Genomic DNA, 12598 nt, shown 5'->3' on the forward strand with positions numbered 1-12598 from the left:
GAATTTTATGAAATACTTGTTACCATTTAGTCTAAATGATCATATTATTTTCTTGTATTTTTTACCAACATGAATGACATACATATTTTACTTTGGAATGTTAACTACCTTTGCATCTTTTAATATCCTGTTATTCATCTATTATGTTTTCATATTTGGCTTAGCAATAATTTTGGCTTAAATAAATTACTTAAATTTTTAAAAAATTAATAGATGATGTTTCTTTATTCTAGGGGGTGTAGTGACACTGGAGAAGCATCATTATTTCCTCGTAGCTGTCAGTCTTCAGAAGGTGAGTTTAGTTTTAGGTGACGGAAGATTTATTACTAAGGTGGGTTATTAAGACTGTTACTGTTATTATGGACCTGCTATCTTTTTATTTTGGAGAAGGAGAAACTTCAAGGTGAAATTTAAAGACTTCTATGAATTGGGTTATAGGAATCCCAACTTTGGTTGAGAGGCAAGAGACTAAGTTTATGGGGAAACAGATATTCCATTTGAAACTCACGGAGGGTATCCCCCTTAACACTCTGCCTGAAGGTCTGTTGTAGTCTGACACTGTGGGGCACTTTGCAGTCCACTTGATGGCCTTGCCCTGGACAGAGTCCTTCTATCACAGGAGTGGTCTTCTATCCATGGTCTGTCCCCTGCACTTAGCATTGTTCCTCGTCCAGTCGGACACTCAGTAGATACAATGGGACAAATTAACATAAAGTTTCAAAAGGAATTTTTGTTTATCTGTGTTAGATTTTCACTATTGAAATGAATGTAGTGTTACACTGCTTGTATATTATAAAAATAGAAATATTAGAAGATTTTTTAAAAGACTTGTTTATTTGAGAGGCAAAGTTAGAGGGAGAGAGAGAGAAGGAGTGAAAGAGAAGTCTTCCATCCATTGATTCACTCCCCTAATGGCCACAATGGCTGGAGCTGGGCTGATCTGAAGCCAGGAGCCAGTAGTTTCTTCCTGGTCTCCCATGTGAGTGCAAACACCCAAGCATTTGGACCTTCTTATACAGCTTTGCCAGGCCATTAGCAGAGAGCTGGATTGGAAGAGGAGCAGCCAAGACAGGAACCAGCGCCCATATGGGATGCCAGCACAGCAGGCAGATGCTTAACCTACTATGCCACAGGAGATATTTAAGATAAAGTTGTGGGGCAAGGGTTTGGTACAACAGTTAAGACTTGGGACATCTGAATCACATATCAGAGTGCCTGTTTCAAGTCCCAGTGACTCTGCTTCTGATCTAGTTTCCTGCAAAGGCACACCTGGGAAGCAACAGCTAATGGCTCAAGTATGTAGATCCCTGCCATCCAGGTGGGAGACTGCAGTGGGAGTTCCTGGCTTTCAGTCTGGCCCAGTCATGGCTATTGCAGGCATTTAGAGAATGAACCAGGGGCCAGCACTGTGGCGTAGCGGGTGAAGCTGCTGTATGTTGTGCCAGCATCCCAAAAGGGCCCCATTTCAAGACCTGGCTGCTCTACTTCCTATCCAGCTCTCTTCCATGGCCTGGGAAAGCAGTAGAAGATGGCCTAAGTCATTGGGCTCCTGCACCTGCATGAGAGACCAGGAAGAAGCTTCTGGCTTCTGGCTTCGGATTGGCACAGTTCCGGCCATTGCAGCTAATTGGGGGAGTTGAACCAGTGAATGGAAGATATCTCTGTCTCTCTGCGTTTCCTCTCTGTGTGTAACTCTTTCAAATAAATAAATAAATCTTAAAGAAAAAAAAGAATGAACCAGCAAATGGAAGATATCTTTCTCTCTGTCTCACTGCCATTCAAACAAAATGAAAATAAATAATTGATTTTTTATTTAAAAACAATCTAAATGTATTATTTATTAAATACTTTAAATTTTTATGTATTTAAATAAAAATTTAAGCAAAATGTCGCATTGACCTGACTCTGGTGTGGGGATTAAAGTGGGGAGGAAGTGCACTCAGGTGGTAACTGTGCTGCCTCTGACTTTGTGCACATTTAATTCACATGACTTCATCAGCATCCTGTGTATGTTCCTAATGCAAGGATAAATGTTCTCTAGCACTTTATGATGCCTCTAATCTTCCTATGTTTAAAATTTATTTGTTTATTTGAAAAGTAGAGTGACAGAGAGGGAAAGGAGTGGGGGAGAGAAAGAGAGATCTTTCATCTACTGGTTCACTTTCTAGATTGCTGTCAATATCCAGGGCTAGGCCAGGCCAAAGCCAGAAGCCAACAGTTCAGTGTGCTCTCCCACAAAGGTTCAGGAACTCAAGTACATGAGCCGTCATCAGCTGCCTCCCAGGCTCATCAGCAGGAAATTGTGTCAGAAACACAAACTCGAGCCAGTCATTCTGATGTGGGACACGGGCATCCCAAGCTGTGGCTTAACCCACTTAATTGCGCAGCCACCCCCATCTATTTCTTTTAAAGAGAGAACTAGGAAATTATTTGAATTGAAAAAAGGTTATTAATCAAAATTATCTCTCTATATTTTAAGCCCTCATTTGGGTTTTTCCTTTTGTTCCTCCTTAGAATCCTGCAGACAGTCTGGTGTTGGTGTGCCTGGAAGGTCTCCAGGAATAGTCCCTGGTGCTGGTAGCATCGGGACAGATACTGCAAATGAAGGTCTGGGTGTGCACAGGTAATGCGTCATTGCAGATATTTCCACAGGCAAAATGTTACCGTATTTACAAAACCATTGTGCGGAATTAGTAGTTTTCCTACATGCAAATGATAACCAGGTAACTGATAGAACAGAGAGGGGAGCATCATCACCACAGCAACAAAAGAGGCGAATGTTAAAGATGTAAATAAATTGTATGAGAGTTGTCCAGACTTTTGTTTTTAGAATAAGCTTTAAAATCTACCCTTGGGCATAAAAATGACTTGAAAAACTTTATTGAAATAAGCCCTATTTCAGTGGCAAAGACTTAGTATTGTAAAGATTTCAGAGTTCCTTAAACTAACCTGTGAATTCAGTATGAATCCAATCAAAATACCACCATGCACTTGTTTTTTTGGAATCTGACAAAGGATACTAAGCATAATAAAGTATCCAGAAAATGTCTGAAAAATGAAAGTATAGCGTGAGACTAAACCTACCAAATATGGAAATTTGTTATAAAGATGCATCACTAAAACATTTTGGTGTAACCCACAAATGGATCAGTGTAAAAGACTAGATTTCAAAATAGATACCAGTGTGTATGAAAATTTACACCATGGTAAAAATGTCATTTTGAATCAGTTAAATGGAAATTAGTTTAATAGCAAAGGACCTTGTAATAACTATATAACCATTTGAAAAAAATAAAGCTGTCATCTCCAACTTTATTCTTTATACTAAAATTAGTTCCAGATAAACCAGACTTCAAAGTAAAACTGTAAAAATATTTCAAGAACTCATGTGGATTTTTTTATCATCTCAGTTTGTAAAGTCCCTCTTAAACATCCCACTGAACCACAATTAATTCAGAAAAAAGTATAAGAGCTTAAGTATGTAAAAATTCAAAACTTAGTCATAATGTTACCATTACAATAAAGTTAAAAATAATTTATAAACTGTGTAAAAGTTTGTGTTTTATATGATGAAATAACTCTCTTTATGAAGAGTTTTATAGCATAATGAGAAGTGTAAATGTAAAGTTTTATAGCATAATGATTAGTGTAAAGTGTAAATGTATAGTGTAAAGAATAGTATAAATAATTTTTAGGGACCAGCATTATGGTAGAGCTGGTTAAGCCAATCCCTGTGATGCTGGCATCCCATATAAGTGCTGCTTAGAGTCCCAGCTGCTCTTCCTCCCTTCTAGCTCCCTGCTAATGCACCTGGGAAGGCAACAGAAGATGGCCTAAGTGCATAGGCCCCTGCCATTCAAATGGGAGAGCTGGGTGGAGTCCCAGGCTCCTGGCTTTGGCCTGGCCCAGCCCTAGCCATTGCAGCCATTTGGGGAATGAACCAGTGGCTGGAAGATTTCTCTTTCTCCCTCTCTCTCCCCTTCTCCCTCTCTATAACTCTGCCTTTAAAATAAATAAAATAAATCTTTAAAAAACAAAAATTTTTAACTTAGTATTTTAAAAAGTTAGATAGTTGACATGAACAGAAAAAAATACAAATGACCAAGAGTCTAAAAGCTTTCTTCATTAATATTTAAAAATACATATGCTGAGGCCGGTGCCGCGGCTCACTTGGCCATTCCTCCGCCTGTGGCACCGGCACCCAGGTTCTAGTCCCCATTGGGGCGCCAGTTCTGTCCCGGTTGCTCCTCTTCCAGTCCAGCTCTCTGCTGTGGCCTGGGAAGGCAGTGGAGGATGTCCCAAGTGCTTGGGTCCTGCACCCGCATAGGAGACCAGGAGGAAGCACCTGGTTCCTGGCTTTGGATAGGTGTAACGCGCCAGCAGTAGCAGCCATTTGGGGGGTGAACCAACAGAAGGAAGACCTTTCTCTCTGTCTCTCTCTCTCTCACTGTCTAACTCTGCCTGTCCAAAAAAAAAAAAAAAATATATATATATATATATATATATATATGCTGGCATACACTAAATTGAACAGTAACGAGATCCTCAGTGTTGGTCACAGTGTGGGAGGTAGACACGCAAGCTATTTGTGGGAGTGGACATTACTGTAGTCACCTTGGTGGGCAGTTAGTACTGCTTACAAATGTAAGTGTGTGTGATCTTAGACTGAGCATTTTTGCCGCAGGAGGAAATAATGGCACAGAACCGTGCACACACGTGTGAGAAAGGCGTTCACTGCTGCAGGACTTATGAGGGGTTTAAAGAGTTCTAACTTGTTCTGCCTGAACAGTGGAGTATTCTACAACTGTTAAAAATGAAGTCACTTTTTATTTTTATTTTTTTTTGGACAGGCAGAGTGGACAGTGAGAGAGAGAGACAGAGAGAAAGGTCTTCCTTTTTGCCGTTGGTTCACCCTCCAATGGCCGTCGCGGCTGGCGCACCGCGCTGATCCGAAGGCAGGAGCCAGGTGCTTCTCCTGGTCTCCCATGGGGTGCAGGGCCCAAGCACTTAGGCCATCTTCCACTGTACTCCCGGGCCATAGCAGAGAGCTGGCCTGGAAGAGGGGCAACCGGGATAGAATCTGGCGCCCCTACCGGGACTAGAACCCAGTGTGCCGGCGCCACTAGGCAGAGGATTAGCCTGTTGAGCCGCGGCGCCGGCCTGAAGTCACTTTTTATGCTTTGTGGAAAGACCTTTAAGATACATGTTAAATAAAAAAAAAAAAAAAAGCATGAGAATAGAAAAAAGGGATAGAATAAACAAGTGTACATAGCCCACTTATATAAGGAAAAAGACATGTATGTATATATGAGTTAATATGCACATATTAGCCCATAAATGCTCATCTAAAACTCCTGGGACCACATTTTTTTTTTTTTGAGATTTATTTATTTATTTGAAAGGCAGAATTACAGAGAGGCAGAGAGAGGTCTTCCATCCGCTGGTTCACTCCCCAGATGGCCACAATGGCCAGAGCTCTGCTAATCTGAAGCCAGGAGCTTCTTCCAGGTCTCCCACGCAGGTGCAGGGGCTGAAGGACTTCGACCATCTTCTGCTGTTTTCCCAGGCCATAGCAGAGAGCTGGATCAGAAGTGGAGCATCTGCGACTCAAACTGATGCCCATATGGGATGCCGGCATTGCAGGCGACAGCTTTACCCACTTTATGCCACAGAGCCAGCCTATAACCACATATGTTTTAAAGTCAGAATTTCTTTGAATTTTTAGAAAAATTATATTTTTGAGCTTTTTTTCTTTTTTAAAAGATTTATTTATTTATTTATTTGAAAGGCAGAGTTAGATACAGCGAGAAGGAGAGACAGAGAGAGAGAGAGAAAGAGAGAGAGAGGTCTTCCATCTGCTGGTTCACTCCCCAGATGGTCGCGGTGGCTGGAACTGCACCGATCCAGAGCCAGGAGCCAGAAGATTCTTCCAAGTCTCCCAGGTGGGTGCAGGGGCTCAAGCCCTTGGGCCATCTTCCACTGCTTTCCCAGACTATCGCAGAGAACTGGATTGGAAGTGGTGCAGCTGGAACTTGAACCAGTGCTCATATGGGATGCTGGCACTGCAGGCGATGGCCTTACCTGCTACACCACAGTGCCGGCCCCAGTTTTTTTTTATTTTAATAAGATTTACTGGGGTCAGCACTGTGGCGCACTAATCCTCTGCCTGTGGCGCCGGCATCCCATATGAGCACTGGTTCGAGTCCCGGCTGCTCCTCTTCCAGTTCAGCTCTCTGCTATGGCCTGGGATAGCAGTAGAGGATGGCCCAAGTGCTTGGGCCCCTGTACCTGCATGTAAGACCAGGAAGAAGCACCTGGCTCCTGGCTTCAGATCAGTGCAGCTCCAGCCATTGAGGCCATTTGGAGAGTGAACCAATGGAAGGAAGACCTTTCTCTTTCTCCCTCTCTCTCTCTCACTGTCTGTAACTCTACCTGTCAAATAAATAAAAATCTTTTTTTAAAAAAAATTATTTATTTTAAAAAAGATTTTTATTTATTTATTTGAAAAGCAGAGTTAGAGAGGGAGAGACAGAGAGCGAGTGAGATCTTTCATCCCATCTGCTGGTTCACTTCCCAAATGAGTGTAATAGTCAGGGCTAGACCAGACCGAAGCCAGGAGCCAGGAGCTTCCTCAAGGTCTCCCATATGGGTGCAGGCCCCAAGCACTTGGGCCATCATCTTCTGCTGCTTTACCAGGGCATTCGCAGGGAGCTGGATTGAAGTGGAGCAGTTGGGACTCAAACCAGTGCCCATGTGGGATGCTGGCATAGCAGGCAGCAGCTTAACCTCTTTTATGCCACAACACAGGTCCCCAGAGGTCAGTTTTTTTTTTAACACCTCCAGAGAACAGGTGCATCATGGCAGTGACTCATAAAATTGCACCAGTGTTTCTTTATTGAGAGGTGTTTATTAATTAAGTGGTAAAATGACACAGATATGCTTTAAAATAATCCAGCAGAGGTAGGAGACAAGTTGAGTTTGGGGAGGGGGTATACCTTAAACAGAACTGGGAAAGAGTTCATAGATGTTGAAACTACTTAATGGGTATATGGGATTTCATTCTACTCTCTACTTTCATATCTGCTTGAAAATTTCTAAAGATTTATTTATTTATTTATTTATTTATTTATTTATTGACAGGCAGAGTGGACAGTGAGAGAGAGAGACAGAAAGAAAGGTCTTCCTTTGCCGTTGGTTCACTCTCCAATGGTCGGCGCGACCGGCGCACTGCGCTGATCCGATAGCAGGAGCCACGTGCTTCTCCTGGTCTCCCATGGGGTGCAGGGCCCAAGCACTTGAGCCATCCTCCACTGCACTCCCTGGCCACAGCAGAGAGCTGGCCTGGAAGAGGGGCAACCGGGACAGAATCCAGTGCCCCGACCGGGACTAGAACCTGGTGTGCCAGCGCCGCAAGGCAGAGGATTAGCCTGTTGAGCCACGGCGCCGGCCTTCTGCTTGAAAATTTCTATACTAGAACTTAAAAATATGTTTCCAAAGTGAAGGATGCAAATTTTTATAGTAAATAGGATAAAGTCTGATTAAAAAAATAGCCTCATACGATGGTGAAGTTTTGCTGAGTTCAGATTAACTCAAATTTTGCTGCCAAGTGAGTTAGGGATAAATTCTCATTTTTCCTGGTGTTTTAGATTTGGGAATTAAGAAGAAGGGATCTGTAACTCCTCAGGCTAAGAGGTAACAATACAGAAAGTTTGAGCAGTCCACTTAACTTTCATATTTGCTACTAAATATTAGGGGACAAGAAATGTAGCGGAGTGGATAACTTTTGCTTTATATTTTCTTTTTCATTTTATTATTGTATTTGAAAGGTGGAGAGACAGAGACAGTTTGTATCTGCTGATTCACTCTCCACATGCCTACAACAGCCACGGCTGAGCCAGGCCAAAGCGAGGAGCCAGGAACTCAGTCTTGGTCTCCCACATGGGGCCACAGACCCAGGTACTTGAGCCACCACCTGCTGCCTCCCAGGGTGTACAGTAGCGGAAGCTGGGAGTGGAAGCAGAGTCAGGACTCAAACCCAGGCACTTCCAGTGTGGGATGTGGCATCCCAAGCAGTGTTATAATGGCCTTGCCTTTCTAATTTTTTGTGTAGTTTGAGTTTTTAATGTTTAACTTTTTAAAAATTTTAAGTTGAAAAACAGTCACTAGTAAGCTATTTGTCATATATATTCTGTCTGCCTAATTTATTTTACTGGGCAAATATTTATTGGATATTTACTGTGCACTATGTACTTTAAGTACTTCCAAGTATTATAAAACATCCAGACATGTATATGTGAACCATCATGTGCTTTGATGATAAATTTCTTTACAAGATGTGTGGCTTGTACGGTTTTGAAATCTAATCCTATAGGAAATCTAATCATAATAGGATCCAAGTGTCACTCCAGTGTTAAGATTGTATAGCTCATTGACCTAGGCAGTGAAAAAACACCATCAGTGTATCTGGAAGTGTGTTTGCTTTTTTTTTTTTTTTTTTTTTTTTGACAGGCAGAGTGGATAGTGAGAGAGAGACAGAGAGAAAGGTCTTCCTTTTTGCCGTTGGTTCACCCTCCAATGGCCGTCGCGGCCGGCTCATCGCGCTAATCCGAAGCCAGGAGCCACGTGCTTCTCTCCCATGCGGGTACAGGGCCCAAGGACTTGGGCCATCCTCCACTGCACTCCCGGGCCATAGCAGAGAGCTGGCCTGGAAGAGGGGCAACCGGGATAGAATCCGGCGCCCCAACCGGGACTAGAACCCGGTGTGCCGATGCCGCAAGGCGGAGGATTAGCCTGTTAAGCCATGGCGCCGGCCTTTTTTTTTTTTTTTTTTTAAGATTTATTTATTTATTTCAAAGTCGGAGTTAGAGAGAGGTTGTCCTACGGATTCACTTCCTGAATGGACATAACAGCCAGGGCTGGGCCAAGGCAAAGCCAGGAGCTTCATCTGGGTTTCCCATGTGGGTGCAGGGGACCAAGGATTTGGGTCGTGTCCTGCTGCTTTCCCAGGCACATTAGCAGGGAGTTGGATGGGAATTGGAACAGCAAACGACAACCATATTGGATGCCAGCATTACAGGTGGCAGCGTAGCCTGCTACACCAAGGGCCAGCCCTGCATTTTACATTTTTAATCATTGTAACAATGTATGTAGAAGAATTGGCCATATAGCCATTATTCCATGTACACTTCAGTAGCTCTGAGGACATTTACACTGTTGTGCAGCCATCATCACCATGCATCTCCAGCACATTTCTCATGTTGAAAAGCTGAAACTGTCCCTGTTGCCCATTCTCTGGCCCCTGGCCACCAGCATTGTTTTCTGTTTTAATCATTCTGCTCTAAGTACTTTATGGGGATGGGATCACATGTGTTTGTCTTTTGTAACTGATGTATGTAGCTTGTACTGCCTTGTCGACAGGTAAATGAATAAAGAAAATGTGATACACAACCCATGCACACGCGCGCGCACACACACACACAAAATGCACGTTATTCAGCCATAAAAAAAAATTAGAATTTTGCTTTTGCAACAACATAGATGAACCCAGTGGGCATTGCACTGAGTGAAATAAGCCAGGCATAGAAATACAGCCATCGGAACAGCACGGTGCGCCGGCCGCAGCGCGCTACCGCGGCGGCCATTAGAGGGTGAACCAACGGCAAAGGAAGACCTTTCTCTCTGTCTCTCTCTCTCTCACTGTCCACTCTGCCTGTCAAAAAAAAAAAAAAAAAGGGAAGAAATACAGGCACTGCATGCTCTCACCTGTGTGTGGAATGTAACAGTGTTGCACTCACAGCAACAGGGAGTAGGCAGGGAGGTGCAGAGATTCCCTTAGGCAGGGGTGAGTGAGTCCTGGACATCCACTGGTCAGCATGGAGGCTGCAGTTAGTGAGAACACCCTGCTCTTTGAGCTTGCTGAGCAAGTAGAAGTTCAATGTTCTCACTACACACACACACATACACACAGAATGATAAGTAGGTGAGGTGGATAAGCTAATTAGCTGAATTTAATGATTTCACATACATATAAAAACCAGAAATATGTACAATTTTTATTTGTTATGCCTTAACAAAGCTAGAGTGAGTATGAACACTGGAATGAAAAGCCAGCCTCATGTTCACGTGGGCCATCCTGGGGAAGATCCCAGGACAGGCCTGTAGTCCTTTCGTGTCTGCGTGTTCCTCCCTAGGTCACGACAATCCTCGGTTGCCCTTACTTTCTTTGTGATGTCTTGTCCACTCCCTTCGTGGCTGTACTGAGACATGCCAAGTTACGTTTAAGCATTCTCTTCTTGGGAGTGGGTTCCCTCAGTTTTATTTCTGGGTGTGACCTCTTGTAATAAAAACCACTCACTTTTTTAACTGTATTTTTTAAAGATTTATTTATTTGAGAAGCAGAGTTACAGCGAGGTAGAGGCAGAGGCAGGGCGGATCCAAAGCCAGGAGCCAGGAGCTTCCTCCAGGTCTCCCACGTGGGTGCAGGGGCCCCAGGATCTGGGCCATCCTCTGCTGCTCTCCCAGGCACATTTGCAGGGAGCCAGATCAGAAGTGGATGGTGGTGCTGCAGGCAGCAGCTTTACCCGCTCTGCCGCAGCACCAGCACCCACTTTTCCCACTTTAATATGTTTGAGAATGTTAGTAAATCCTTCTTTACTCAGTCTGCCGTTTAGTATGTTGATGAGGAGCTGGTCAGTGACGTGAGTGTATTTTAACTGTGTTGTGTGTTCACTTCTTCTGCAAGGTGCTCTTTTTGACAGATACCCTGATTTATATGAGAACGTTGAGTTCAGTGCTTCCCTGTTCTACTTCAGCACTCCATAGCCAGCAATATCTATGACACCCAGCAGGTTAGACGAATGGGGGAAGCCGTTAGCATCTGCAGTCTCCAGTTCCTCACTGTAGGTTGTAATGTACTTGGGAGGAAATTGCTTTCTGCAAATGAGTAAACAGAACAAATGTTTTGTGCATCACTTTTTGAAGGTTGCAGTCTTCTCCCTCCCTTGATGACTCAAGTCCAGCAGATGTAATGAGAGAGAGACATGCTGTGCCCTGTGGGGATGTAAGTACACTTGCAGACGATACCGTCCGTGAGATAGATGGCGGCAGTGAAATTTGTTCCTTGTTGATTATTTCTTTTGAGGAGCCCTCCCATAAAAAAATAGGTGAACTTTTGCTGACCACATGGTGTTTTATTTATTTGTTTAGTTACTTGAAAGGGAGAAGGAGGAAGAAAGGGAGGGAGGGGGGCAGAGAGAGAGATCTCCCATTCACTGGTTCACTCGTGCAAACGCTGGGGCAGGTTGAAGCCAGAAGGCAAGAACTCAATCCAGTTCTCCCGTGTGGGTGGCAGGGACCAAGTACTTGATGCAAATTAGCAGGAAGCTGAAGTCAGAAGTGGTGCCAGCACTCTGATAGGGATGGGCCATCCCAGGCAGCATCTTAACCACTGTACCAGACGCCCGCCCTACCCAGTGGTTTTTAAGAGGCAGTGTGGACTAGGCGTTAGGAGTAAAGTTGTGGGAAGCGTCCTGTCTCTGTCCAACTTGGTACTGTTACACTTGCTGCTGTGCAACCTTGGGCTTGTCACTTAGCACTCTGTGCCTCAACTGCTTTGTACAGCAGGGATAATAATATCATGGATTGCCTGGAAGAGTGTGAGTGTTAAATGATTTAATGTAAAAACAAAAACTTTTTAAAAACATTTATTTATTTAATTGAAAGCCAGAGTTACAGAGAGGCAGAGGCAGAGAGAGAAGTCTTGCATTCATTCCCCAGATGGCTACAATGGCCAGAGATGTGCCAGTCTGAAGCCAGGAGTCTCTTCAGTCTCCCACACACTTGTGGGGGCCCAAGGACTTGGACCTTCTTATACTGCTTTCTAAGGCCATAGCAGAGAGCTGGATCAGAAGGGGAGAGCCAGCTTTACCCACTATGCCACAGCACTGGTCCCCAAAAACCTTTTTTTTTTTTTTTTTGACAGGCAGAGTTAGTGGGAGAGAGAAACAGAGAGAAAAGTCTTCCTTCCGTTGGTTTGCCCCCCAGATGGCCACTGCGGCCGGCGTGCTGCACCGATCCAAAGACAGGAGCCAGGTACTCCCTCCTGGTCTCCCATGTAGGTGCAGGGCCCAAGCACTTGGGCCATCCTCCACTGCCTTCCCAGGCCACAGCAGAGAGCTGGACTGGAAGAGGAGCAACCGGGACAGAATTTGGTGCCCCAACTGGGACTAGAACCTGGGGTACTGGCGCTGTAGGCAGAGGATTAGCCTAGTGAGCTGTGGTGCTGGCCAAACCTTTTTTTTAAAAACAGGTTTATTTATTTGTTTGAAAGTCAGAGTTATAGAGGAGGAGAGGCAGAGGCAGGGAGGGAGGGAAGAAGGGAGAGAGGGAGAGAGAAGTATCTTGCATCTGTTGGTTCACTCCCCAACACAACAATGGTCAGGGCTGGGCCAGACCAAAGCCAGGAGCTTCATCTGGGTCTCCTACATGGGTACAGGGGTCTAAGGAGTTGGACCATCTTCCCAAGCCATTAGCAGGGGCTGGATTAGAAGTAGATCAGCTGGAACTTGAAACAGCGCCCATATGGGATGCCAGTGTCACA

General features: G+C 44.2%; 1 protein-coding gene across 13 annotated transcripts in view; it reads left to right on the forward strand.

The window, feature by feature from the left end:
• BMAL2 (basic helix-loop-helix ARNT like 2) overlaps positions 1 to 12598 on the forward strand; it is a 68764-nt gene that overhangs the window by 46977 nt on the left and 9189 nt on the right. For 12 of the 13 annotated variants that reach the window (XR_009866249.1, XM_062194998.1, XM_062194994.1 and 9 more), the window contains 3 exons: positions 234 to 292; positions 2515 to 2623; positions 10981 to 11059. Coding sequence is in view for 12 of the 13 variants with exons in the window: in XM_062194998.1 (XP_062050982.1) it covers positions 234 to 292; positions 2515 to 2623; positions 10981 to 11059 (247 nt within the window). In the remaining variant the exon portion in view is untranslated. The remainder of the gene's footprint in view (positions 1 to 233; positions 293 to 2514; positions 2624 to 10980; positions 11060 to 12598) is intronic. The other variant, XM_062195001.1, reaches the window with a different exon arrangement.

The sequence above is a fragment of the Lepus europaeus genome, chromosome 6 (genome assembly GCF_033115175.1).
Source record: "Lepus europaeus isolate LE1 chromosome 6, mLepTim1.pri, whole genome shotgun sequence".
NCBI classification, from domain to species: Eukaryota; Metazoa; Chordata; class Mammalia; order Lagomorpha; family Leporidae; genus Lepus; species Lepus europaeus.